The sequence below is a fragment of the Pelecanus crispus genome, chromosome 1, assembly GCF_030463565.1.
Source record: "Pelecanus crispus isolate bPelCri1 chromosome 1, bPelCri1.pri, whole genome shotgun sequence".
NCBI lineage: Eukaryota > Metazoa > Chordata > Aves > Pelecaniformes > Pelecanidae > Pelecanus > Pelecanus crispus.
Genome location: NC_134643.1, coordinates 64,382,508 through 64,408,911, shown reverse-complemented (window position 1 = coordinate 64,408,911; position 26,404 = coordinate 64,382,508). Strand labels below are relative to the sequence as shown.

The following is a 26,404-nucleotide window of genomic DNA, read 5'->3' as shown; positions in this document are numbered from 1 at the left end:
AGCTGCTCCTTGTAAGACTTCTTCTCCAGACCCTTCACCAGCTTTGTTGCCCTTCTCTGAACACGCTCCAGCACCTCAATGTCTTTCTTGTATTGAGGGGCCCAAAACTGTACACAGTATTCCAGGTGCGGCCTCACCAGTGCTGAGTACAGGGGGACAATCACCTCCCTGCTCCTGCTGGCCACGCTATTCCTGATACAAGCCAGGATGCTGTTGGCCTTCTTGGCCACCTGGGCACACTGCTGGCTCATGTTCAGCCGGCTGTTGACCAGCACCCCCAGGTCCTTGTTCGCCGGCTTTCCAGCCACTCTTCCCCAAGCCTGTAGCATTGCATGGGGTTGTTGTGACTGAAGTGCAGGACCCGACACTTGGCCTTGTTAAACCTTATACAGTTCGCCTCAGCCCATTGGTCCAGCCTGTCCAGATCCGTCTGCAGGGCCATCCTACCCTCAAGTAGATTGACACTCCCACCCAATTTGATGTCATCTGCAAACTTACCGAGGGAGCACTCAATACCCTCATCCAGATCACTGATAAAGGTATTAAACAAGACTGGCCCCAAAACTGAGCCCTGGGGAACACCGCTCATGACCGGTCGCCAACTGGATTTAACTCCATTCACCACAACTCTCTGGGCTCAGACATCCAGCCAGTTTTTTACTCAGTGAAGGTTACACCTTCCTAAGCCATGACCCACCAGCTTCCCAAGGAGAATGCTGTGGGAGACAGTGTCAAAGGCTTTACTAAAGTCCAGGTAGATAACATACACAGCCCTTCCCTCGTCCAGTAGGCAGGTCACCTGGTCACAGGAGATCAAGTTGGTCAAGCAGGACCTGCCTTTCATGAACCCATGCTGGCTGGGCCCGATCCCCTGGTTGACCTGCACATGCCTGTTGAGCGTACTCAGCATGTACTGCTCCATAATCTTTCTTGGTACCGAGATCAGACTGACAGGCCTGTAGTTTCCCAGGTCCTCCTTCCGGCCCTTCTTGTAGATGGGCGTCACATTGGCAAGCCTCCAGTCATCAGGGACTTCCCTGTTAACTAGGACTGCTGATAAATGATGGAGAGTGGCTCGCCAACCTCCTGCGTCAGCTCCCTCAGTACTCTTGGGTGGACCCCATCCAGCCCCATAGGCTTGTGGTGTAGCAGGTCATTACCACTTCCTCCTGGATTATGGAGGGTTTATTCTGCTCCCCGTCCCTGTCTTCCAGCTCAGGGGGCTGAATACCCTGGGGATAACTGGTCTGACTATTAAAGACTGAGGCAAAGAAGGCATTAAGTACCTCAGCCTTTTCCTCATCCTTGGTGGCAATGTTCACCCCCACATCCAATAGCGGATGGAGATTCTCCTTGGCTCTCTTTTTGTTGTTAATGTATTTGTAAAAACATTTTTTATTATCTTTTACAACAGTGGCCCGATTGAGTTCTAGCTGGGCTTCTGCCTTTCTAATTTTCTCTCTGCATGACCTAATGAGATACCTGTACTCTTCTTGAGTTGCCTACCCCTTCTTCCAAAAGTGGTAAACTCTCCTTTTTTTCCTGAGTCCCAGCAAAAGCTCCCTGTTCAGCCAGGCCAATTGTCTTCCCCGCCAGTTCGTCTTATGACACATGGGGACAGCCTGCTCCTGCACTTTTATGACTTCCTTCTTGAAGAAGGCCCAGCCTTCCTGGACCCCTTTGCCCTTCAGGACTGTCTCCCAAGGGACTCTCTCAACCAGTGTCCTGAACAGGCCAAAGTCTGCCCTCTGGAAGTCCATGGTAGTCGTTTTGCTGACAACCCTCCTTACTTCACCAAGAATCGAGAACTCTTATCATATCATGGTTGCTAAGCCCGACATATCCCTTTGCTCAGTTGGCGTCAGCTGTCCCAGCTGTGTCCCCTCCCAGCTTCTCTGTGCACCCCCAGCCTACTCACTGGTGGGGTGGTGTGAGAAGCAGAAAAGGCCTGGACTCTGTGTAAGCACTGCTCAGCAGTAACTAAAACATCCCTGTGTTACCAACACTGTTTTCAGCACAAATCTAAAACATAGCCCCATACTAGCTACTATGAAGAAAATTAACTCTATCCCAGCCAAAACCAGCACAGCTGGGAACAATTAAATATTCAACTTAATCTTCAGATTTTTAAGGGTTTCAGCTCTGTGGCTGAAGACCACTCCCCAGGTAAGCACATTTTTCCTGCAAGAAAGTCCAAAGACACCTTGATACACAGGTAACCAGTGTATCTCCTGCAACCAACCTAATGACAGTCAGTCATGCACCATCCTTCCCAACAGCTGCAAGAGAACCATAAGGTTGCTCCACAGAAACAGGGTATTGCTAATCAAGCAGTGTATTTCACTCCTAAGTATGATATTCTTAAATGACAGGGTGGGTTGTCCCCTTTTCTTCCCCCCCGGCACCTGACAGCACTCTCTCATTTGTAGGCACAGTGAAAGTCATGAAAAACTTGTGTTCTCACAGACCTAAAATACAGCAGTCAACTGAGTAGCAGAGCACCAAGCAACCCTTGCTATGTCTTTGCTTCATGTCTTTGGTACTTGTTGGAAATGAGAAAATTAACAAGTGAAAATAAGTCTCTGTCCCTTTCCAACAAGCACGTTTAATTTTTGAGGCTTTGTTGGTGAAGATTAGAGTAGGGACAAGAAACAGTGCTGCTAAGAATTTATGCAATGAGTTGAGCACAGAGATAGAGGCTGTACAGTCTCATTTGCAAACACTTGAATGTCTACTGTTACAGGAGACAGATTATTAAAAAAAGCAGGTTTTATCAAATTTTAGTTAAAAGATAAACAGGTAGGAGACAGCCTCTGACCAATGAGCACATGTAAAGATCTATCCTGAAACAATTATAACTAAATATTGTTTAAACTTGGCAGTCATAGCCAATCCTCATGTTACAACCACCAGTGAATTCATCTAATAAATTTATAAAAGTCTCTAGTAATGCAGGGAAACATGATACCTGCTAAAGAATAGGAGACAGACACAGGATTTTAAGAATTCTAAGACATCCTTTGTGCCTTTTTACCCCCCGTTTTCTACTGCACAGAAAGGACAGAGAATAAACGTTTCTGAACACTCATCTACCCAATTATACAACTTCTAAAAATCTAAGCCAATACTAAAAAAAAAATATTTATACCAGCTAAACATAATGATGACAGGTTTTGCTGCTATAGCATTTTTGCCAATGCCTGGTCAATGTATTCTATGAGATATTCTGGATAAATCTGCTGCTTCTCAAAGATGACAAAGATAGAAGGGTTTGAAGAGCTATTCACACAACTGTCGTAGAAGTTTTGGTTGTCCTTCAAGGGAGGCCGAACATAAGAAGATCTACCAAGAGTGAACTCCCCCACCAGTACCCGTGCCAGAAACATGGTCTTGGTGTATGAGTCTTCGCTGCAGTAGTTGTCAGAGTAAGATGCATCCCTTGCAAAATAGCTTCCTGCAGAAGAGACACCAAGACAGAGTTGATAAGACACCAAAGTTGCAGGGAAGTATACAGTGTGAAAGTGAATTCATAAGCAAATCCATTAAGTAGTTCATGAACGGCCTTTCCAAAGCCTTCATTTGTCCTGTATGTCCTCCTCAGTGAAAATGACCACTATATATTACCTACACTTTTATTTTTCACAGCACACATATTAAAAAGCCACACAAGCAATGTTTTAAATGTTATCATATTCCTCAAAAAGATTTCCTCCTGACCCTAGATGTCCACCTTCCCCAATCTCATCCAACTTCCTCTCCTGACAGAGGCTACTAATATTCATTAGAACATTTCTGAGAGTTACAAAATATTCAATCGGATGGGTGGGTAGTCAGTCAGTCAGCCTGTCTCTTGACTATTCCACTTGGTATGTTGATCCTTTCCTGTACACAAGACAAGGTAAAGGAATATAATTTGCTAACAAGGCACAAAGCCCGTAACCAGGATGGCATTTATGTTCCTGGAAAAAAACCAAATAACGTCATGTTGCCTTCCTACAGGAGCTTGGAGAAATTGGAACAGAAGTAACCTGGACTCGAGGAGAAACCAGTCCTAGAACTGGCCTCTCCTAAGCTTGTCTTTTTCTGCAAGGACAGAGTGGAGGACAGATAGAGGCCAAGGCCTTTCAGTATGCCTTAGCTCCAAATGATCATTGCCAAAGTCAGCTATGTTGTCTACATCACTGCAGAGATAAGCCCTAGTTTGGCCGAGTGCCCTCTTTCTAATTTTACACCTCTGCAGTAACTACTGAGAATTTTTTAGCAAGTCTCAGGTTAATGAAAGAGCTGAAAAACAACCTTTGCCGTAGACTGTCCCATGAAGGCCACATATCCTCCAGTCGAAGTTTTGCAGACAGATGGCATCAATGTATTTTTCACTGGTCCCATGAAATAAAAGTCGCTCATCCACAGTCTCTCCACCATTGCCCTTCTGCATTTGTTCCTTCTGCCTGGAATAAGCAGCAGTATCTTTGCAGTTCCACAGTGGCTGTACCCAGACAGGTTCCAGCCATACTAGCACTCAGACAATTTTACATGAACAGTACATTCTGAAAATCCTTACATTAAGGCCTAAAGTTTGGGCATTGTCCTGGTTTCGGCTGGGATAGAGTTAATTTTCTTCCTAGTAGCAGGCACAGAGCTGTGTTTTGGATTTAGTAGGAGAAGAATGTTGATAACACACTGATGGTTTAGTTGTTGCTAAGTACTGCTTATGCTAGTCAAGGACTTTGCAGCTTCCCATGCTCTGCCAGGTATACAAGAAACTGGGAGGGGGCACAGCCAGAATAGTTGATTCAAACTGACCAAAGGTCTATTCCATACCATATGACATCATGCTCAGTATATAAACTGGGGGGGGGGGGGGTTGGCCAGGGAGAAGTGATCGCTGCTCGGCAACTGTCTGGGTATCGGTCAGCGGGTGGTGAGCAATTGCATTGTGCATCACTTGCTTTGTATATTATTATCATTATTATACTGTTACTATTAGCATTACTATTTTACTTTATTTCAATTATTAAACTGTTCATATCTCAACCCAGGAGTGTTTCTCACTCTTACTCCTCCAATTCTCTCCCCCATCCCACCGGGGTAGGGTGAGTGAGCAAGCGGCTGCATGGTGCTGAGTTGCTGGCTGGGGCTAAACCATGACAGGCATACAGGGTATCTTGCTGTCTAGCTGCATACAAACATGCTTTCGTTATGCACAAATGCCTCCAGATATTCAATAATAAACATGTTTTGTTTCATTCACTGCCTATTGGGAGAGAGGGAGGAATCTTACCATTACTTTTTTTTTTTCCTAAACACAGGAGTTCTTCTTAAGACCTTCCCTCACTGAGTGTTGCATTTAGTTTTGAAGGCTGGTTCAATTTTGACCAGCTACAAACCAGTGTTTGTGCCAGATGTGACTGATTACCAGCTTCAAGGCTTCAGTGGAAGGCAGCTGTCCCACACACAGGTCTGGCAGAAGTCAGAATCACTTACTCAGGAGCAAGGATTCCTCCCACAGAGCTCATCTGACTATTCTAAGCTCTATGTCTTGATTTGAGTTTTGGTTTTGTCAGTACCTCTTTTATCTACATGTTAATCCTGGCTAGGTATTTCAGCTGGGGAGCGGAAGCAGATTCTTAAATGCAGCTGCATTTCAGGAATGTGTGTGTCTATCTTTAGCACACAGCTAACTGCAGAAACAACAAACTTCATGCACACATACCAAAGCAGTATTTTACACATACCATTGATACAGTTCCCAGAGAGATGGGTTCTGAACTCTACGAATCCTTTTAATCAGTGTTTTGGGCATTGTGCGTTGGAAGTTCACCTTGACTTTCTTGTATTCTTCGGAAGAACTGTCAAGCTCAATCAGCTGTAAGGAAAAGATTAAAAAGCTACTCTAATCTTTTACTAAATCATAACAAAGCCACCCTACCTAGTGCACTACTCAGACCTTTAAAGTCTTTTCTGTGAAGCAGAGGTAAGAGCAGCAAAAATACTCTTGGAAACAAGGCAGATTAGAGACCGCTGCTCCCTCTGCTCTGTAAAAGTGAGCTCTTACGTAGGGAAGATTAACTTTTGGGGGGGGGTTTAAGGGTTTAAGACATCCAGGTTGCTCTCTCACAGGACGTTAAAGGAGCTGCATGCTTTTGTGCAGCCACCCAGCTCCTTTTAATATTTGGGCCAAGATACATTTGCACATACATATCAAACAGTACCTAAATACATAGAAGAAAGGAACACATAAATAAAAAAAGAATGCAGAATTTATGCTGCAGCAAATCGAAGAGTACCTCTACACCCATGCTTTTTAAATCTTTATAGTTTATACTCCCTACAGCCAGTGAACACAAACTGCACTGCCTGTTGTTTTTAAATAAATGAAAAGGCTTTATTTGATCAACCATTTTAGGGAAGAGCAGGGACACACTGCCAAAAATCAGTTCCTTACACAACAGTCCTGAAAGCAAGCAACATTTTCTACTTGCGTGTTTTCCCTAGGAACATCAAGAATGTCAATGTTAGCCTTCCTTATTTTTTACTGAGAATTTCTTGAGGATATGCATTTTGCAAATTAGTAATTTTCAAGCTTCATATAAGAAGATCTTTTCTATAGGTATAGTTACTAGAGTTGACAGAGGTGGTGGTGGAGGCAAGCAGGAAGTCAGCAAAGGTAAACGATGCAGATATTAATTGGGTGTGTTACAAAGGTAAACAAGTTCACTCCACTGGAGTTATGGTACATTTTAACAAATCATCCCAGCCTGAACTCTGCTGATTTCAGCAATGCTCCATAGACGTACAACAGTCTACTTATACACAGCTCAGAGAATGGCTACCCTAAAGTTTAGAGGTATGATTATCTGTCATACTTCAGAACATGTTGGACTTCAAAGCTCGCTGGGCACGAGTAACAGTCTTGCTAATACAGCATAAGCTTCAGGCAAATTTGCCAAGAAAAGGGCTAAATCGTAGCAGTGAAAGTCAATGTCACCACGGTTATACTGCCACCCATTGTTAGTTTAAATTTGGGTCTAGTTTCACCTCTAGGTCTGCCCAGTGTGATACCAGGCTCAAATGTACCAACACCTCTGCATTATGTTACATAAGAAATAGTCATCTACAAAGGCACAAGAAACACTGAACTTGTGATGTAACAAACCTGTATGCAACAAAACTGATGGAGAGGAAAAACAAAAAGCTCCAAACCTTGAATCCCAGTTCAGGCAGGGCAGATTTGTCCCAGTGAGCTGGAATGCCCTTAAACTCTTCTTTATGTTTAAAGCCCCTGTACATTACAAGACATTACAAATAGGTAATTAAAACAAAACAAATCCCTACATTTTATGTACATATGATACTAAACATTTTTGCCAAGTTTAAGGAGAATATAGGCAACTGAACGTAATCAGAAATATTTCAAAATTGCCTTTTCAGTTCAGTACATGAAAATATTTGTTCTAAATCATCATGTCAAGACCAATGGCAGGAAGCATGATGCCAAATGAGAAAAAAAAATCAAATAAACACTGAACTAAACATGAAAGTAGTTCTCTTAGTTGCAAAGAGTTGAATGTATACATAAAAGCTCTGCTATACTGGGGTAGATAAATAAAAATGCATCCAGTATCGTATCGGTATGACAGAAACAGATAGATACACCCCTCTACTTCCACCCCAGTTTTAATTATTGTGTTTAGCTACTCTTTTCTGTGTTGTTTAAGCAATCACTGTGTGCTGCAAGGGAATGCGTACAAAAAGTTGGCTGTTAACGTGCAATTACATAAAACTTCTCCCCTTGCAGACTCTCACCTTTTGCTCCACCTCTAACAATTACTACTTTCCTCTCAGATTGTCTGGCTGTTCTCAAAATAATTGTTTCTAAACTTGTATTTAGCTTTGAAAATTACTGATCTCAGATATCAGAAAGGACTAGTATGCATAAACATTACTGCTTCCATCTGTATCAGCTGCTCTAACAAGATAGCTCCCTCTAATCAGCAGCTCCCCACAACATTGCTACATGTTGAATTATTTTCTATGCTTTCACACTTTCTGTGACCAAGCCCAAACTTCCTTCATCCCCAAGGCTCCTGAGCTGCTTGAAAACTGTTGGCCATGCTGCAATACTGCCCTGACTAGACATTGTTGTAGGAAAGGTATGTCCCTTCCCCTCTCAATTTCTTTTACAATTGCCTTAACAGCTCCTCCTTCACCTTATTTACACCCTTGGAAGACACTGCATTCACAATGCACAAATCCATCACCTCAGAATGAGCAGTTGCAGTTTACCTTGCTCTTGTCTTTTCCATCTCTGTCTGGGAGACAAATTTAGGTCTTCTGCGAATCTCTCTCTCTGTTGTGTAGCAAAGGTTTTTCTGAATCATGGCTGGGGGGGAAAAAAACACCACAACCCTGAACAAAGGGTTCATCAGAAAGATGTTTTAGAAAGCCTTCATGCTGCAGCAAAACTTGCCACTAAGTCGTTTTGTCAAAAATGTTGACAAAAAGGCACCGAGTTTTTTTCTTGCTACACAAAGGGAAGTCTGAGCAGGATGTGGAACCCATGGTCTACCCATATAAATCACGGAGAAGTATTTCAGTTTCAGTTTCGCTCTTAACTTTAGAAGGAATGACAGGCACTGGTAGCTATTTTCGCTTCATTGGTCCATCAGCCACACTTAACCAAAAAGGATCATTGTAAAATTAGTATCTATTTTGCTCCATGGATTGCATCCCCTCCTTCTCAATTTGCAATCAAGATACTGTTTTCCTACATGTGGTTGTACATTTCAAACCTTATAAACACAACCTGACAGCTATGACAGGCCATTTATTTTTACTGACTACCAACAGAAACAAGTCACAGCAACCTGAGTTTTAGAGGCATTCTTTCTGGATCTTGGAACCTCTGCAGCTACTGCCACATCATACTAGCAACTAAAAGGCAGTAGCAGTCAGGAGAATGAGGCCTCATCTTCAGAGATACACAGGAAGAAAACAAACAACAAAAAAACCTCTTGGCACCACCAAGCCTAGAAAGCTTTGGAAGACGTCTACATTGTGTATGTTTGCCCAGGTTACTAAAAAAGCCCGAACCTTACAAAAAGGATTGATTCACTATGCAATTTTCCCTTCTAAGCCAGACAAGTTTCCCCAGCCTAAACAGACAATTACAGCATTGCTTTCAATTGAGTCACAGACAACACATCACATGCACTGTCTGCTTAGTTTTTTTTCCATGCAGAATGAGATAGTAATGGAGAGTTGGATCAAAGGCAACTACACCAAAATCACAGTCTAGTCAGGCTGATTCCCACCACTACTGTTCCCTATGAGTTTTGAAAAGGCTACCTGGAAAGGCAACAGATCAGAGAGGACAGTGCCATCACAAATGGCTTAAATTTCCTGAACTCTTGGGAAACACAACTTCCTACTTTGACACAGTCAAGGTATTTCCTCAGCCTTTCCAGACAGGCAGAGCTATGAAAAGAAAATAGCTACTATCCTGGTTTCAGCTGGGATAGAGTTAATTTTCTTCCTACTAGCTGGTATAGTGCTGTGATTTGGATTTAGCATGAGAATAATGCGGTAACACACTGATGTTTTACTCATTGCTAAGCAGTGTTTATACCAAGTCAAGGACTTTGCTCGCAGAGCATGGGAAGCTGCAAGGAGGTGCACAAGAAGCTGAGAGGGAGCATACCCAGGACAGCTGACCCAAACTGGCCAAAGGGATATTCCATACCATATGATGTCATGCTCAGTATATAAGGTGGGGGGAGCTGGCCAGGAGGCAGCGACCACTGCTCAGGAACTGGCTGGGCATCAGTCAGCAGGTGGTGAGCGGTTGCAGCACCTGTTTTTCCCGGGTTTTGTTCCTCTCTCTCTTTTGCTGTTTTTCTTTTCATTTATTATTATCATTATTATTATTATTATTTCAATTATTAAACTGTTCTTATCTCAACCCACAAGTTTTTCTCACTTTTACCCTTCTGATTCTCTCCCCCCTCGCACTGGGGGGGAGTGAGTGAGCAGCTGTGTGGTGCTTAGTTGCCAGCTGGGGTTAAACCACAACGGTCCTTTTTGGCACCCAATGTGGGGCCCAAAGGGTTGAGATAACAACAGATCTGACCAGAACTAGAAGGGCCCTGCCTCCAGCCAGGTAGAGGAAAGGGACAACCGGGTTTACTGGACTACGTGGATTCGATGGGTCTGGCACTTCAGACGCACAGGAGTATAAGGCTCTAGTAGACACTGGTGCACAGTGTATCCTAATGCCATCAACCTATACATGGGCAGAACCCATCTGGGCTGCCGCACTGTGGCAAGATATTGCTGTCCGGGTAGAAAACCTGGATGTAAAAGTACATCACGTAGATGCTTACATACCCAAGAGTCGGGCCACTGAAGAACATCAAAACAACCAGCAGGTGGCTCAGGCTGCTAAGATTAAAGTGCCTCAGGTGGATCTGGACTGGCAACATAAGGGTGAATTAATTATAACTCGTTGAGCCCATGATACCTCACGCCATCAAGGAAGAGATGCAACATATAGACAGGCTCATGATCGAGGGGTGGACTTGACCAAGGACACTATTGCACAGGTTATCCATGAATGTGAAACAAGTGCTGCAATCAAACAAGCCAAGTAGTTAAAGCCTCTATGGTATGGAGGATGATGGCCGAAATATAAATATAGGGAGGCCTGGCAGATTGTTTATATCACAGTCCCACGAACCCGCCAAGGCAAGTGCCAGGTGCTTACAATGGTGGAAGCAACAACTGGATGTCTGGAAACACACTCTATGCCCCATGCTATTGTCTGGAACATCCTGGGCCTTGAAAAGCAAGTCTTATGGGAACATGGCACCCCAGAAAGAATTGAGTCAGACAATGGGACTCATTTCCGAAACAACCTCATAGACACCTGGGCCAAAGAGCACGGCATTGAGTGGGTATATCACATCCCCTATCATGTACCAGCCTCCAGGAAAATTGAGTGACACAAGGGACTGTTAAAGAAGACACTGAGAGCAATGGGTGGTGAAATATTCAAACATTGGGATACACATTTAGCAAAGGCCACCTGGTTAGTCAACACTAGGGGATCTGCCAATCGAGCAGGACCTGCCCAACCAAAACTCTTTCGTACTGTAGAGAGGGATAAAGCCCCTGTACTGCACATAAAAAATATGCTGGGGAAGACAGTCTGGGTTACTCCCCCCTCGGGCAAAGGCAAACCCATCTGTGGGACTGCTTTTGTTCAAGGAGCTGGGTGCACTTGGCGGGTAATGCCGAATGTAACTCAAGGGGATTTGATTTTGGGTGAAAATAGCCAATGATTTGAACTGTATGATGTCAATCGCTACGTAACACTATATGTTACCACTTTTATGGTTGCTACTATGCCATATCAATGGTATTACAGTCAGAATCACCCAGATTAATGAAGAGTGAACTTTGATGAAACTGAGCAAAGTGCAGCGGTGATGGAACCAGAACGGACTTCAGCATGCAACAATCCACCACCACACACCATCTCTCCTGCCCTAAAAGACTATTATGACAGATGGAAACCAAAGTCATGGACTAAAGGAACCCAACAGACATTTTAGAGGGATGGCCCATAGACCAAGGGAATGATACCTCTGTGTGTGCATTAAAAGACAGGAAAAGCAGCAGTGATTAAATGAAATGTATTGGAAAGTGCAGGACCTGGGCATGACGTAGATGGTATAGAATAAGGTGTGGATGCTGCCCTGATTTCAGCTGGTAGAGAGTTAATTTTCTTCCTACTAGCTGGTATAGTGCTGTGATTTGGATTTAGCATGAGAATAATGTGATAACACACTGATGTTTTACTCATTGCTAAGCAGTGTTTATACCAAGTCAAGGACTTTGCTCGCAGAGCATGGGAAGCTGCAAGGAGGTGCACAAGAAGCTGAGAGGGAGCATACCCAGGACAGCTGACCCAAACTGGCCAAAGGGATATTCCATACCATATGATGTCATGCTCAGTATATAAGGTGGGGGGAGCTGGCCAGGAGGCAGCGACCACTGCTCAGGAACTGGCTGGGCATCAGTCAGCAGGTGGTGAGCGGTTGCAGCACCTGTTTTTCCCGGGTTTTGTTCCTCTCTCTCTTTTGCTGTTTTTCTTTTCATTTATTATTATCATTATTATTATTATTATTATTTCAATTATTAAACTGTTCTTATCTCAACCCACAAGTTTTTCTCACTTTTACCCTTCTGATTCTCTCCCCCCTCGCACTGGGGGGGAGTGAGTGAGCAGCTGTGTGGTGCTTAGTTGCCAGCTGCAGTTAAACCATAACAGCTACAGAAATCTTGCAATGCTAAGGATTGTCTGGACCCTACACCTTGCCCAAGTATCCATTTTTCTGCAAGCTAGTGATTAAAGCAGACCAGAAGCTGTCTTGCCAAGTCTTCCAGAAGTTTCTCACCATTTGTGTTGCTGCTAGCATCAATGGCAGCATCACACTTGGACTTGCTGTCAGATATTTTGAAACTTAGCACATGAACTTCTCAAAAATAAAAGGTTTGGAAGAATAGGACTGCCACTTTGCTTATGTGAACAGCCCTTATCCTGAGAACTTTCACAGAAGCTCTGTCCCTGTAAGCACTGCAGTTCAAATTTTTCTCTCCTATCTCCTGTAGTAATATAGTTTAAAACCACAAAAGACATGGGAGGGAGGGACAAAACAAAAAAACCCCAAAGCAAATAGAACCTACCTCCAAAATTGAGTTCATATTCATGTTTTCCAGCTTTGAAGTTCAGCTTTGGAGAACCTTTGGCTACATAAGCTTTCTCCAAGTCATCACTAGAAACAGTGGCAGCTACATGATCATCATCCTGTCAGGACAAAACCAGAGGAAAAAAAAAAGATTCTCCTGGTCTGTTATATACAAGCAATTTTAAAAACAAAGAACTGCCATATGGTATGGTGGCTGCAGTATTGTCAGCCTTTGTGCATGACAGTGGCTTTCAGGCAAAAGCCACATATTAAGCAGTTGAAACTGCCCCTAAAACAAACCAAGGAGTGTTATGAAGCCTAAACTTACATTGCAAAGTGCATGTGGTCAATGCTACTACTAAGACAGCACATTCACCATCTAGAACTTAGCAAAGATGCACAGAGTACTACTGGAACCTCAGAAAAGGAAGTTTTAGCCAGGAGCAATGAAAAGACTGTATTAATGTGATCCTATCTGACATGACTCACTGAAGAATTATCTGTCAGTAATATTTGTGACTCACCAGTGAGCACTCCCCTACCTGAACCAATCAAATTCACAGGAAAAAAATATTCCACTAGGCCTCTAAAGTCCATCTGTACAGTATGGGTGAGAGGGAGGGGGTGACAGAAGAGGGGGAGTACTGTGTACTTTTCAGTAGTTCTGCACTTTTCACACAGAGTTGAGAGCCTTCCCATTTCTCCACACTTACTTTTTTTCCATACTCCTGCCACAGGCCATATTCATCTTTCCAGTACCAGATCCATTCTGTTGTAAGAATGAAGTGAGGGGGTTTGGTCACAGAAGAGGCTGTAGAAAGACGTCTAACCTTTGCAAACCCACAGCACATATTCAGAAAACAAATACACGACAAGACAGAGCCACTTTCAGTAACACCATTATTAAATCTAAAAAAAAAAAAAGAGAGAAAAAAATCAGAACTGTTTGTGAAGCTTTTCACATAGGTTCAGAAGCCCACCACAAATTTGCAAATTAAGTCAACATCACTCAAAAGCAGAACACAAACCTGCAGCTTCCACAACAATCCCAGCTGTGTCTTGCATTTGTACATATTATGCATTATAGTATTACATCTCACGTTATTTCCATGCGCAGTAACCATTATCAACTCATAAATACATAAGATGAGCAGAAACAGTGGAAAATGTACACTGCCTTCTTCTTGCTAACCAACTATATTCTGAACAGAACACTGTCATAACTTAAGCACAGCGTCACAGAGCCTCTAACGTAACATAAGACGGCTAGGTAAATTCTCCAGCGTGGGACACAGCATACTGGTATGAGCCCCTTCCAATACCCTCTTCGTGCTACATAACCAGTTCCAAACTCTTAAAGGTATTTCCACATTCTTCATGGTTCTCTGCACCCAAGAGTATCTCTCTCTCTAGGCACACAAGGTATTCCACCAGTTCCGCTGTATGGACCGGGAGAAAAGGGGGCGGGAGGGGCAGATCTCATGCTACCTTTCCATCCTCCATCTCAAAAGGTGAAAGAGGATGTTACTTCTAATCATGGGGTCAAGCTGTGTATTGACAAGCTCTAACCAAAGACAGATTCCCACAAGTACTTGTGATAAAAATCACCATTCTCTGCAGTTTTCCAGCCATTCACAGCAAGGATTAAGACTTCCTATGGTAGCAGCAGTAGAAAGTATTTGTACATTTTTTCACAGCAAAGAATGCTAGAGTCTACGGGTCAGTCACATAAAATAACTGTGGTGGGTTGACCCTGGCCAGCAACCAAGTACCCACACAGCTGTTCGCTCACTCCCCCTCCCCTCCTCTGCATGACAGAGGGTAGAAAATAGGAAGGGCAAAAGTGAGAAAAGTTATGGGTCAATATAAAGGCAGTTCAATAGGTGAAGAAGGGGGGTGGTGGTGTAAATAAACAAACAAACAAACAAATAAATAAAGCAAAGCAATTTGCCCACCACCTCCCATGGGCAATCTAATGCCCAGCCAGCCTCCAAACAGCTGCCACCTCGGAAACCAAATACCCCCAACCTGAGGTTTTATTGCTGAGCATGATGTTATATGGTATGGGAGATCCCTTTGGTCAGTTCAGGTCAACTGTCCCAGTTGATCCTCTCCCAATCCCTTGCCCACCCCCAGCCTACCCGCTGTGGACAAGTAGGTAAAAAAAGAAAGCCTTGACTCTGGGCAAGCACTGCTCAGCAACAACTAAAACACTGGCGCATTATCAGCACAGTTTGAGTCACAGATCCAGAACACAGCACTCTACAGGCTACTATGAAGAAAGTTAACTCCATCCCAGTCACACCCAGTACGGTAACCCAGAGGGTCCTATACAGGCTCCACGCATAAGTCACAATGGATCAGATCTCCAGCAACAGTAGATCAGCAAAGTGAGGTCAGTAGAAGAATACCCAATGAAGCTACTTATGTAATGACTGCAAGAGAATCGTAGCAATTCATAGCCACTATGGGCCTAGTCCAATATAGCAAACTCCAAACATTATTAAATTTTATAAGAGTTTGTACCTGGCATTATTGGGGTCACAATATGCTTTTTCTATTTCTTCCATATTCTTCAAGTCCTTCCAGGTATCACCATCAGAGACCTGCCATCTATATGGCAAGTGAAAATGAGTTCTGATACAGTTGTCTATAAAGTTTAAAGAAAAAAAAAAAAAAAGTAAGGGATGCATTATTTTTACAGGCTATGAGAAAAACTCCAACATGTCAGGGCTGCACACCTAGCTGGTGAAAGTATCAAATGCATAGCTACAGAAACTGTTCACCTATAGGATCGCTACAAGCAATAGTTCAGAATTTTTCAGTGAGAAAGCAAAACTTAATTTTTGAGCTTAGGCAGAAGTTCAGTTTCTGTACCTACTAGATTTGCTTTGTGCGTCAAAACTGCTAGCAGGAGCTCAGTGGTGAAGGACCATTCTGTCTTCTCAGTCTCAGAGACAAAAAATTACAATGAATCGAGATCACAAGCTCACACAAGGCTATTTCATATCTAGAATAACAGTGTAGACTCAAATATCTACGCTTAACCACTTAGTCCCAAAGTGGTATTACTGAGGAAAAAACAAAGCAAAAAACCCCAGCGCTTTGTTTTAGGACAGGAGGTAGCTCATTTAGTGACTTCAAGAAGTCCTTAAGGGTCCAGGCCTCACCAGGAACAAGAGTAGTGGTAGCAGGGGTCCAGGTATCACAAGTGTTACTCAGAAATCATTCAAAGAGTCAGTATGCAGTCACTCCTCAATAGGAGTGAAGATCACACCACCAGCACACATATGGATAAACTTGAGGCTAGCTTTCGTAGTAGAACAACAGGCAACTTAACTACAGGAAAAGTCAAGCAGACTGCACCACACAGTTCATGTGAGAAGGTGTGCAGTATGTCAGGGAGCTACTACGGGTCAAGAACATAAAGAAGGAAAAGGATGACAAAAGGACAAGAAGAAAGCTGGCACAACAGCCTTTTTCCTGGACAAGTTAGGAGATTTTGAAAGGGAGACAGCTCAGACAGATGGAACAGAAGAGTGGTAGAAGAAACAAGGAAGAATGTAGAATTCAGAGTTATCTTTTGTAGCTATTTGGAAATGGGACTCCTATCATTCAGCAATCCCTTAGGTGAACACAGGTGGAGTAGCCAATCTCCAACACAGGTGGATATTATAAATTTCAGAGTAAAACAAAACAGCTCCTTTGTTTGGTATACCAGGTAGGTCAAATGCTTTCCTACCAGCACTCAAGATTACAATGAGATTTAACTAAAGATAAGCATAAGCTCTGAAGTCTCCCCTTTCTCTGACAGACGTCTATCACTCCACAAGAAAATAGACTGGACCTGCTACAGTCACAACCTACCTTTAAAGCCACATCTTCTGTACAGATGATATAAACAGATCTGTTCCAATTCAACATCATTTGTAGTTGAGGACTCCCGGCTAGAGCTATGTTTTCTCTCTAGAGGGAGGAATTATAAGCCTTATTAATACACTTTGTTTCAACAAGCCCTCTTAAAAGTGCACCTATGGGTAGGGAAGATACTTAAAAACAGTGTTTATAACTACATAACTGCATTCAGCTCCAGAAAGACACCGAAGTCTTTGATAACCTTGTATACTTGAAAGTTCTATCCCTTTATCCATCCTTTCTGAACTTGACTTTCCTGTAACAGCTAAAAACTGTATCTGAAGAATTTAGCAATCACCGCAAAGTAAGAATAGAATCCAATGCTGTTACATTTCTAGATGGACTTGAGTTAACCGTGCATTCCACATAGCTGTTCACATTGGCAGCTATAAAATCTGAAGCCTCAGAATTTGATACTTCTGTAAATTAAAGCACAGCTAAGGAAACAAAGAAGGCAAGTAGGAACTGTGGGGAGAATAGCAGAGATGCACACACACACACACACAGATTTTCCATCCCGTTATCCTTTTCTTTCCTGGTAAATTATACTTAACTTAGAATTCTAAGGAACTTCAAAAGAAAAGAACAAACAAAATATTACATCTCTGATAAGGAACTAGGATAGTGCTATGAATTCTCGTGTTAGACAATTGCTACATTAAAGAAAAAAATGGATAAAATAGTTTATAACCACACAAGTAAATGCCAGGCCTATTCTTAAACAGTTCTCTACCCTTGTTTATGTTTTTTACCAAGCAAAAAATTACAGATCTCCCTATTTCCAGTTCCTGTTATGCTTTTCTAACCCCAAATTTAAGACTTTTATAAACACCAAGTACTTTATTTCTCAGGAACCCATAATGCCTTGAAATGCACTTCACTTGTCAAGACACACATCTCTGTCAATGAGATAGGTGCAAGGTCCCTCATAAAAGACACATCAAGACGTGAATTCAGTTTTCTTTTTCTTAATGACATTTGTGAGAATGTTAACATGCACTATAGTAAGTCGTCTTCTGATGTTTTCAAAAAATGATATCATTTACCTTTGCATGGCGAAGACTTGGCATCTTCTGTGTCATACACGTTCTCATTGCCATTTTGTATGTCATACATATTCCTATAAATGGAGGGTAGTTTCTCAACAATGTCTGAGCTCATTCCCTGTCTCTCCAGTTTCTCATAACATTCTGACTTCAGTAAGTCATGGGATCGCTTGCAGCTGCTGCCATATTTGCACTGTCCCCGCAAAAAGTACTGGCAAACATGCAGTTTGGTGCAGATCTTTTTATAGGTACAAGATCCATAAGGTCCATCACCTTTATTATAATGCAAGCAGACCTTGAGTAGAGGGGAAAAAAAAAGAATTTAACGTACAATGTGCTCATACAGACTGTTTGTTTGAATTCATGGTTTTTAAATTTTTACAGCTATGTGTTTACATTTGCATTTAAAAGACTTATACAAGTTTCTTCTTTCTTCTTGTTTTTTGATAGTTTTTCCTTTTCCCTGCTAATGTCTAGGAAAATCTTTCAACAGACAACAACTATCTTACAGACATTCTCAAGCAGATGGGATTTTGTTCTAAGTCACATAAATGTAGGATAGTGGATTTTATTGTGTCACTACCGGAACTCTTTGGTTTTCTAGTTTTGGAACAGTGAACTTTTTTGACCTGAATTTAATGGTAACAGGTACTGGATCTGGCTGGGATGGAGTTAACTTTCTTCACAGCAGACCATACCCCACTAGGTTTTGGATTTGTGACCAAAACAGTGTTGATAACACAACGTTTCAGCTACTGCTGAGCAGTGCTTGCACAGTGTCCAAGCTTTCTCTTTTTCTCCACTCTGGGTAGGCTGGGGGTGGGCAAGAAGCTGACAGAGGACACAGGTAGCCCAAACTGGCCATAGGGATATTCCATGCCATATAATGTCATGCTCTAAAATTAAAAAAAAGGAAAAGGAGGGGTGGGGGAGATGGGTCCTTTTTAGAAGGTTGCTCTCACTCAGAGACTTGCTGGGCATGGGTCTGCTTGTGGGGAGGTGGTGACTAACTTCCTTTGGAACACTTGTTTCTCCCCTCTTTCCTCTACTTGCGAAACTGTCTTTATCTCCATCCACAAGTTTTGTCACTTTCGTTCTTGTTTTCTCTCACCTATCCTGCTGGGGGCAGGGGAGAGAGGAGTGAGTGAGGGGCTGTGAGAGTGCTTAGCTGCCAGCTGGGATCAACCCACCACAGACAAGAGGAGAAGATGCAGATTTAAAGTTTTAGATTTGCATTATGCTAACTAAACTGACATCTAACACCTCCAGCCAGTATCAAGCCTCTTCTACTTTGTGATGCTCACTGAAACACGAGGTTAAGAAACTGTCACAGTACTACCCACCTCTGGTAAGAGGGAAGGGTCATTTTGAAGCAGAAGCTGACGAAGTTCGTCACTGTTTAAATTCTCAAGTCCGTATTGTTTTAGAACGCAGAGATTGTGGTCTGAGTGGAAGCTGTGAGCAAACTTGCATCCCTTCCTACAAGTTAAGAAACCCAAGTGCAAAGTGAGCATAACAGACCAGCACTATTTTGCTATCACATTGGTGTTAAACAGTTTAAAAAGCACACCAAATTAGCTAGTTTCAGAAAAAAATCTGTAGTGCTCCTTTATAAAGTAATTATGTGATTTGCTAAGCAGATTACACAATTACTCTGAGGGTAAGTGCCACGCTACTTCTGATTCAGTCATTATAGCACTAGTATAGTCTGACAACATTGGCATGTTTGACCTGCAGCTCACAACCACGCGTGAGAAAACACCAAAACGCCAGAGTACCGCTCCCTCCCACTAGAATCAATACGCACATTCCACAACTTCACGCAGCACGAAGTGCCCAGACTTGCTGCACGCAAAGCCCGCTTTCACCCCCGCAGGGGCCCTACGGGGAGGGGGGGGAAGCGCCAGAAGCAGGGTGGCGAGCTGGGGCGGAAGTGGTGTAACCCAAAGTCTGTGAAACAAGCGCCCGCGTCTCCCTCCTTTGTAAACAAAAACGTGGAAAAGGAGCATTTCCAGCACGGAGAAAGAGCAGCCAGGCCTTCACTGCAGCCTCCTCCCACTGAAGGGGGCAGACCCAGCTCAAGGCAGAGCCCCCCGAGGCAGAGACCCCCCGCCCCCCCCAGTACAAGCCGGTTCCAGGCCCAAGCGCTCACCGCCCGCACCGAGAGAGGCGGAAGCGGTCCCGTCCCGTCCCGTCCCATCCCACCCACCACCACCACGGGTGCCACCACGGCTCACGAACGTAACGGGAGTTTTCTCCCCAAAACACTTTCCCCTTGCCCACAGACGCGTTTGGGGAGCACGGGCAGCAGCACCGGCGGCTCCGCTTCCTGTGTGTCCCGTCCCCCCTCGACGCCGGGCGAGGCCCCGGCCCCCGCGGGGAGGGGAGGCCGCCGAGGGGACAGGGGGCTCCACGGGCGGCAACCGCGCCCGGGGGCAAGGAGCAGCACATGAGCCCCGGGCAAACGTCCCCCCCCCGCAAGGCCCAGCCCCGCCTGCCCGGGCAGCGCTGGGGGGAGCCCCCGCCGGGGAGAAGCGGCGATAGAAGCGCCCTGGGCCGCCCCCGCCGCCCCTCACCTCGCCTGCTGGTTGCGGCAGAGCCCCTTCAGGTGGAACTTGCAGAGGTGCAGCCGCCGGCACTGCCCCTCGCAGCCCGCGCCGTACTCCTGGCACAGCCGGACGGGGCTGGTGGCCACCACCGTCACCCCCCCTGCCGCCGCCCCCGCCGCCTCGCCGGGCCGTCGCACCAGCGTGAACCGCCGGCCGTCCCGCAGCACCAGCGCCAGCTGCTCGGCCGTGGGCCGGCCCGGCACCCGCCGCTGGAGCTCGCCCTGCTCCAGGCAGCCGCCGCTGGCGCACAGCACCCGCAGAGCTTGGACGGCGAGCGCCATGCCTGCTGCCTTCCCCGGCCGCTGCCGCCTTCGGCGGGCCGGCCCCGGGCAGCCCCACCCCGGGACGCCCCACCCGCCGGGCCGAGGAAACGAAAACGAAACCGGCGGCGCGGCGGGGACGGCCGCCCCGGGGAGGGGCCGGGGGCGGAGGCGGGGTGCGCAGCCCGCCCTGCCCTCCTGCCCCGGCCCGGTGCCACGGCCCTCCTGCCCCCACCCGGTGCCCCATCTTGTTCCCGGCCCGGGCGGGGGCTGCCCCTCACGCCCCGGGACTGGGCCGCCCGGAGGGGACAGCCCTGAGGGGGCCGCCCTGAGGGAGGCCCCGGCCCCGGCCCCGGCCCCGGGCGCTTGAGGTGCTCGCAAGGCCGGAGTCTCCCTTCGCCTGCTGAGGTGCTCCCAGAAACCCGGGGTCACCCAAAAGGCTTCGATATCTCTTCAGTGGGGGTTGGGGTGCGGTTTGTTTTGAGGGTTTTGTTTTTAACCTGACTGCAGGGAGGGCGTGAGGCACGTGGAGTGTTGCTGCGTGAGGGTGCTTCGCCTGCCTCCTCCTGATTTTTGGGATGTACTGAACTTTTTTAACTAAATTCAACCAAAAAGGGGTGGCAGCTGCGAACTCGCACATCTCCTATAGGAATAAGTGGTCCAGGGGAAAAGAGAGATTGCAGCCAAGTCTCCTTCGTCACCTTCAGTTACAGGAAGAAGGCTGCTGTGTGAATTCATAGATTCATAGAATTGTTTAGGTTGGAAAAGACCTTTAAGATCATCCAGTCCAACCATTAACCTAACATTACCAAGTCCACACTCAACCAATTAAGGGTAGACTAGACTAAACCACATCCCAGAGTGCCACATCTACCCATTTTTTGAATGCTTCCAGGGATGGTGACTCCACCACCTCTCTGGGCAGCCTCTTACAATGCTTGACTACTCTTTCTGTGAAGAAATTTTTCCTAATATCCAACCTAAACCTCCCCTGGTGCAGCTTGACCCCATTTCCTCTCGTCCTATCGCTAACTACATGGGAGAAGAGCCCAACACCCACCTCACTACAACCTCCTTTCAGGTAGTCGTAGAGAGCGATAAGGGCTCCACTCAGCCTCCTCTTCTCTAGGCTAAACAACCCCAGTTCCCTCAGGCGCTCCTCATAAGGCCTGTGCTCCAGACCCTTCACCAGCTTCGTTGCCCTCTGAGTTAAGGTTTCTGCCCTGTGTCAGTTTTCTGATGATACATCATGAAGGCCACTCCTTTCCTTTCAATACCTAAATTAAAAGCTCAGTCATGGGCACGCATCTGCTGGATATGCAACTGCCCTGGTTGCAATGCTCACAGTACCACCTGCTACGCAGTGTTGCTGCATCCTCTTGCGCTGCAGCCAGGGCACCAGACTGTGGCCAAGCCAATGTGTTCACCCTCTGGGAGCCCACAAACTCCTTAGAAGGGGGACCATCTTTTTAGTTTTTTAAATGCCGCCTTCTTCGGGTCATGTCATCACTCCTGGTGCTGCATCACATTCACTCAGAGGCATGCTTTAAATGATGGTAAAACAATGATGGAAAAAAACATTATTTAAGTCAGACTGGCCGCAGTAGGCATGGGGACTGTTAAAGCAGATGGTGATTCTCATTGAACAAAAATCCTGCCTGCTTCTTTCTTTTGCCAGTCAGGTTCTGTTGTGCCTTTCCCCTTGTCTCGTCTTCTTTCTTTCTTGCCCTGTGAGATCACGAAGGGAGCCACAAAATGAGAAGCTAGACAAGTACATTGAACGGAAGAACAGCTATACGAGGTCACTTAGAGGTTCATATAGATCTGTAGCCTGCCTCCAACAGGCCCTCAACAGATGCCTAGGAGGCAACATGAGAGGCTGTCGCGGTACTGTCCTTCATCTGTCCCTTCCAGGGTCCACTGATTAAATTCCTTAAACACAGGAAAAGTGCTATTCACTTTCTTGGTTCAATTTCTGATTTTATATCCACTGATCATATACCCCTTTCTTGTCTCTTTTCCAAATGGAAAAGTTTTGGTCTATTTTAGTCTTTTGTTGCATGGAAGTAATTCCATCACTTGGGCTGTCTTTGTCCTCCTTTGTTTCTTAAGACAGTCTTTCCTTAAGGGTCAGATTTGCAGGTGATATGCAAGATGTGAGTGCATCAAATGTGCACAGTGGCTTTTCAGTGGTTTTTGGTTCGTCTTCTGTTGCTTTCCTAATAATCCCTACTGTTTGTTTTTGTTGATTACTTTTGAAGCTGGAGCGTCATGGTTCATTTAGATATCTCAAATTTACAGGACAACATACTCTCTAAATTTAACTTTATTTTATAAGCTTATTAGGAAAGAAGACAAACAAGCATGTCAAACAAGGGCTCAGACCCCTTTTGTTCAGACTTGTCTAAAATGTGAATTCACTAACTCATTAATTCATAAAGTTTCTACCTCACAGGTTCTCTAATTTGTAACTCGTAACTTGTGCACCTATGAGCAAAATAGTTACCTAGCCAAGGGTGAGTGCTCATCCTTCCTCCTCCGTCGCGGTGTGGGTGCCCCCTGTATCACACCAGGAAGCACAAAAGCCTCGGCCGTTTGGCTGCTGTTGGATCAGCTTCAAAAGCTTTTCAGGTATTTATACCTCCCAGCTTGGAATTTTGATCTTTGCCATTTCCATAAGTTAGTGGATTCTGAAGAAACTTCCAGGTGATTAATATGCAAGAATGTGGGAGATGATGGCTGCAGGAGACAGCAAGCTGCAAGTGGTAACGGCTGCATAATAACCTTTATCCCTTCCTGTCCATCCTGTCCTACCTAGCGTTGCTCTTGCTTTGAACCGGTGGCGCTGCTCCCAGCATATGAGTGAACAGTCACATCGGAGCTGGTGTTTTCATAGAATTATTCCATTTTCCCTAGATCTCATTCCTGACTGGTAATAGTTCAGAAGCCATCACTACCCACATGAGGATAGGATAGTTTCTGCCTTCTTGTCTAAATCTACACTGAACTTCAGCTGCCGTTTCATCATCCAATGTACTATAGGGTCTTCCAGCAATTCTTCATCATTTGCCTTAATCACTATTTTCCTAAATAATATAGTGTTCTCAGCAAATCCTACTGCATTATCCTCTCTTCCTGATGGTTTATGAGTATGTTGAACAGTGCAGGGCTCAGCAGGCCTGCACTGGGGGACTGCCCTCTGCTGGGAAGAACTTTTGGGAATCTAAAAGTCAGCTGTACAAACTCTTCTGACCCTTGCTGACATGCTTGTTAATGCACATTGGAACAAATAGTTCCAATGTGTTTCTGAGGTATACATTTAAAAAGACCTTGCTGGCTTTTCCTCAGTATTTCTATTTCCAAACTGTAGGTGTCAGTGATTTGGCTTCCTGCTCTGCAATTATCTGGATCTCCCCTGTGATCCAGGTGCCACATTTGCTACTTTCAAGTCCTCTAGTGGCTACGCACTTCTAAGTGAGAAATCACACACCACAGATAAGAATTGACAGAATCACAGAACAGTTGAGGTTGGAAAGGACCACAGGAGGTCATCTGGTCCAAATGCAAATCCAGCTATTTCATCCCTGAGTTGTTCAGAACAGGGGTGGAAGCCTCCTAATTTTGGCGTGTTGTCAAATGTTTTCAAATTGTTGGATAACTATGCGTACTGCCACATCAGTGAGAGATACCTTGACTGAACCAACACTTAGGATACCCTCCCACATTCAGAAACAGCATTGAAGCCAGCATGGTACTAGACAACTCCCATTGTCCCCAGTAGGCCTCCATTTACCTTTTCTGTCCAGTGCCCTAAGTCCATCCTATCTAACTGGCTCCCAACCTCATACATTTTAAATACCTGTCCCAGCATCACTGTGTGGTCCAAGTAGCTGTTTGAACTGCATCTCCCCTCCACACATTTTCCCTCATGCTTCTGAAAAACAACACTTATTTGGCAGAAATATGGCATTTTTTTAAATACAAAATTTGTATGAGTAGTCATTCATTTGCATGAATATTTCAAAATTTGTCAAAATTTGTATGCATAGTCATTCATGCCAATGCAGGGGTTAACTTTATAGGGGGAGAAGTACAAAGGAGAGCAGCATAAGGCCAGGGTTGGAGGGGTGTTTGCAGGTAGCTTTACACCACTGCAATTCATTCCAATGTGCTGGTGTGTGAATCACAAGAAAGTTCACATTGCTGTTCCTGCTTTGCAGCTAGAATGAGTTTTTCGAGGCTCTGGAGCAGAGCTATCATTCTATCTCTTTTCACAAGAACAAAAGTAAAACTCGGAAAACAGCCAATGATTGATGCAGAGAGAAGATTTGCAGAGCTGCCTTTGAATTTAAGTACCTTCCCATCCCTGAACGCATACCCAAAGTAAATCATATCTTATTCCTTCTCACACAAGTTTCTTGTACTTTGTTTTGTGTCATGTTCCTCAGGAAGAAAAAAAGTACCTCTTTGATTTGATAGAACTTCCCCACCTATGAATTATATATAAGCAAAATTGTATTTTCTCCTTCTTCAGAAGAATTTTCTGCTAATGGAAGTCGGTTTTAATTTGTAAAATTAAGTACCGCCAATGTAAGAAAGGGTTACATGAGACCTCAAGGGCACATAAGACAAGTGGCTCCTCTTCACCTCTCAAATACCCTGATGGAAGGTAAGGCTGGAACTGTTTTCTTAAATGCCATTGTAGCATAATTGCGTATAAGTTATTCTACCTACGGTTTATGACTGCTTTGTGCATTGGCCCTGTAAAAAGCTCCCTTTAGGCAGTTCCTATGGTTTCTGAACAGCTGCTGGACTCAGAGCACATGGATTTTTAATAATTGTGGGATTTCAGGTACTGCAGTTTCAGTGAACCACCTTTGCTAATATCTGATGTATTGTGCTATGAAACCTTTACTCTAGAAATTTTCAAGTGTCAATCATTAGACTAATAGCTTCAGTTTTAGAAACAGTAGTTCGATAATTGTGTTAATTTGAATTGTGACATAATTTGATAATCTTGCATGCATCGATTTAAAAATGTAGTTAATTTAATGATTTTCCCCTGAATTTTTATGCGCATCTTTAAAATATCCATTATCGTAATAGTGCATGGTGCCCGCACTTCCCACCCCTCATCCACCTGTTTTATCCCTTCTCCTAGCTAGCATGGTGAAGCTCTTAGCTTTGTGTTGTCTATTCTGGAAGATGATGTAAGCAGAATGGGCAGAACAAGACAGATTTTAGACACAGTTGTGAGCTAGAATGTTCTCTGGTGAAACATCATCTTCTGGTTGATATAGCTGCATTGCTGACTCTCAGGGGTTCAGAAGCTTAGAAGTGTGATATGTTCGCTTGTGAATGTTTTTGATTGCCTCTCAACCTACATTTAAACATACATTCGGAGAGATAATAATTTCCCCAGTGATGGTCTGACAGCATGGTTACTTTTAAACACTTAGCTAAACCTTCAGCAATTCTGTCTGCAACTGGTCTGTTTTTAATGGCTTGTATTTGCTATATATTATTTCTATGTACTACTCTAATTTCCACACTTATGACTTGTATTTCTGAAATCTCGACTAATTGACAACATCTCTGCATACCAAGCTTACAGCTACAATCCCAAGAGTTTCCCAGTGGCAGGCTAAACTAAAAATCAACCAGCCAACAGATGACACTTGCACCCACAACTTGAAAGCAAGAAAGGGGAAACTCCGTTCTGGTGCAGTACAGGAGTAGCACCAGACTGTGGGGCTGTTGGCCGTCCCAGAGATCTTGCAGCCTCTGCAAAGAGCAGGATAAATCCTCATTTTCTACTGTTACCT

General features: G+C 44.5%; 1 protein-coding gene across 1 annotated transcript; it reads right to left on the bottom strand.

Annotated features, from left to right (window-relative positions):
* Positions 1–2,333: 2,333 nt before the first annotated feature.
* Positions 2,334–20,615, bottom strand: PARP12 (poly(ADP-ribose) polymerase family member 12). Its single transcript, XM_075727709.1, has 12 exons — positions 20,287–20,615; positions 19,054–19,189; positions 17,711–18,005; positions 16,617–16,715; positions 15,276–15,399; positions 13,463–13,658; positions 12,748–12,868; positions 8,287–8,383; positions 7,204–7,282; positions 5,736–5,866; positions 4,297–4,448; positions 2,334–3,454 (listed from the first exon to the last, which is right to left on the bottom strand). The coding sequence occupies exons 1-12, from the start codon at positions 20,598–20,600 to the stop codon at positions 3,180–3,182; spliced, it is 2,019 nt and encodes a 672-aa protein (XP_075583824.1). The 5' UTR covers positions 20,601–20,615; the 3' UTR covers positions 2,334–3,179.
* Between the last annotated feature and the right edge of the window lie 5,789 nt (positions 20,616–26,404).

What these genes read in the sequence shown, in the direction of transcription:
- PARP12 (XM_075727709.1), bottom strand. Translation starts at nt 20,600, where the DNA reads ATGGCGCTCGCCGTCCAAGCTCTGCGGGTGCTGTGCGCCAGCGGCGGC. An exon ending in CAGAAGATGTGGCTTTAAAG is followed by an intron (nt 15,400 to 16,616) that starts GTAGGTTGTGAC and finishes TAAACTTTATAG; the next exon opens with ACAACTGTATCAGAACTCAT. An exon ending in ATGGAAAAGACAAGAGCAAG is followed by an intron (nt 7,283 to 8,286) that starts GTAAACTGCAAC and finishes TGTAATGTACAG; the next exon opens with GGGCTTTAAACATAAAGAAG.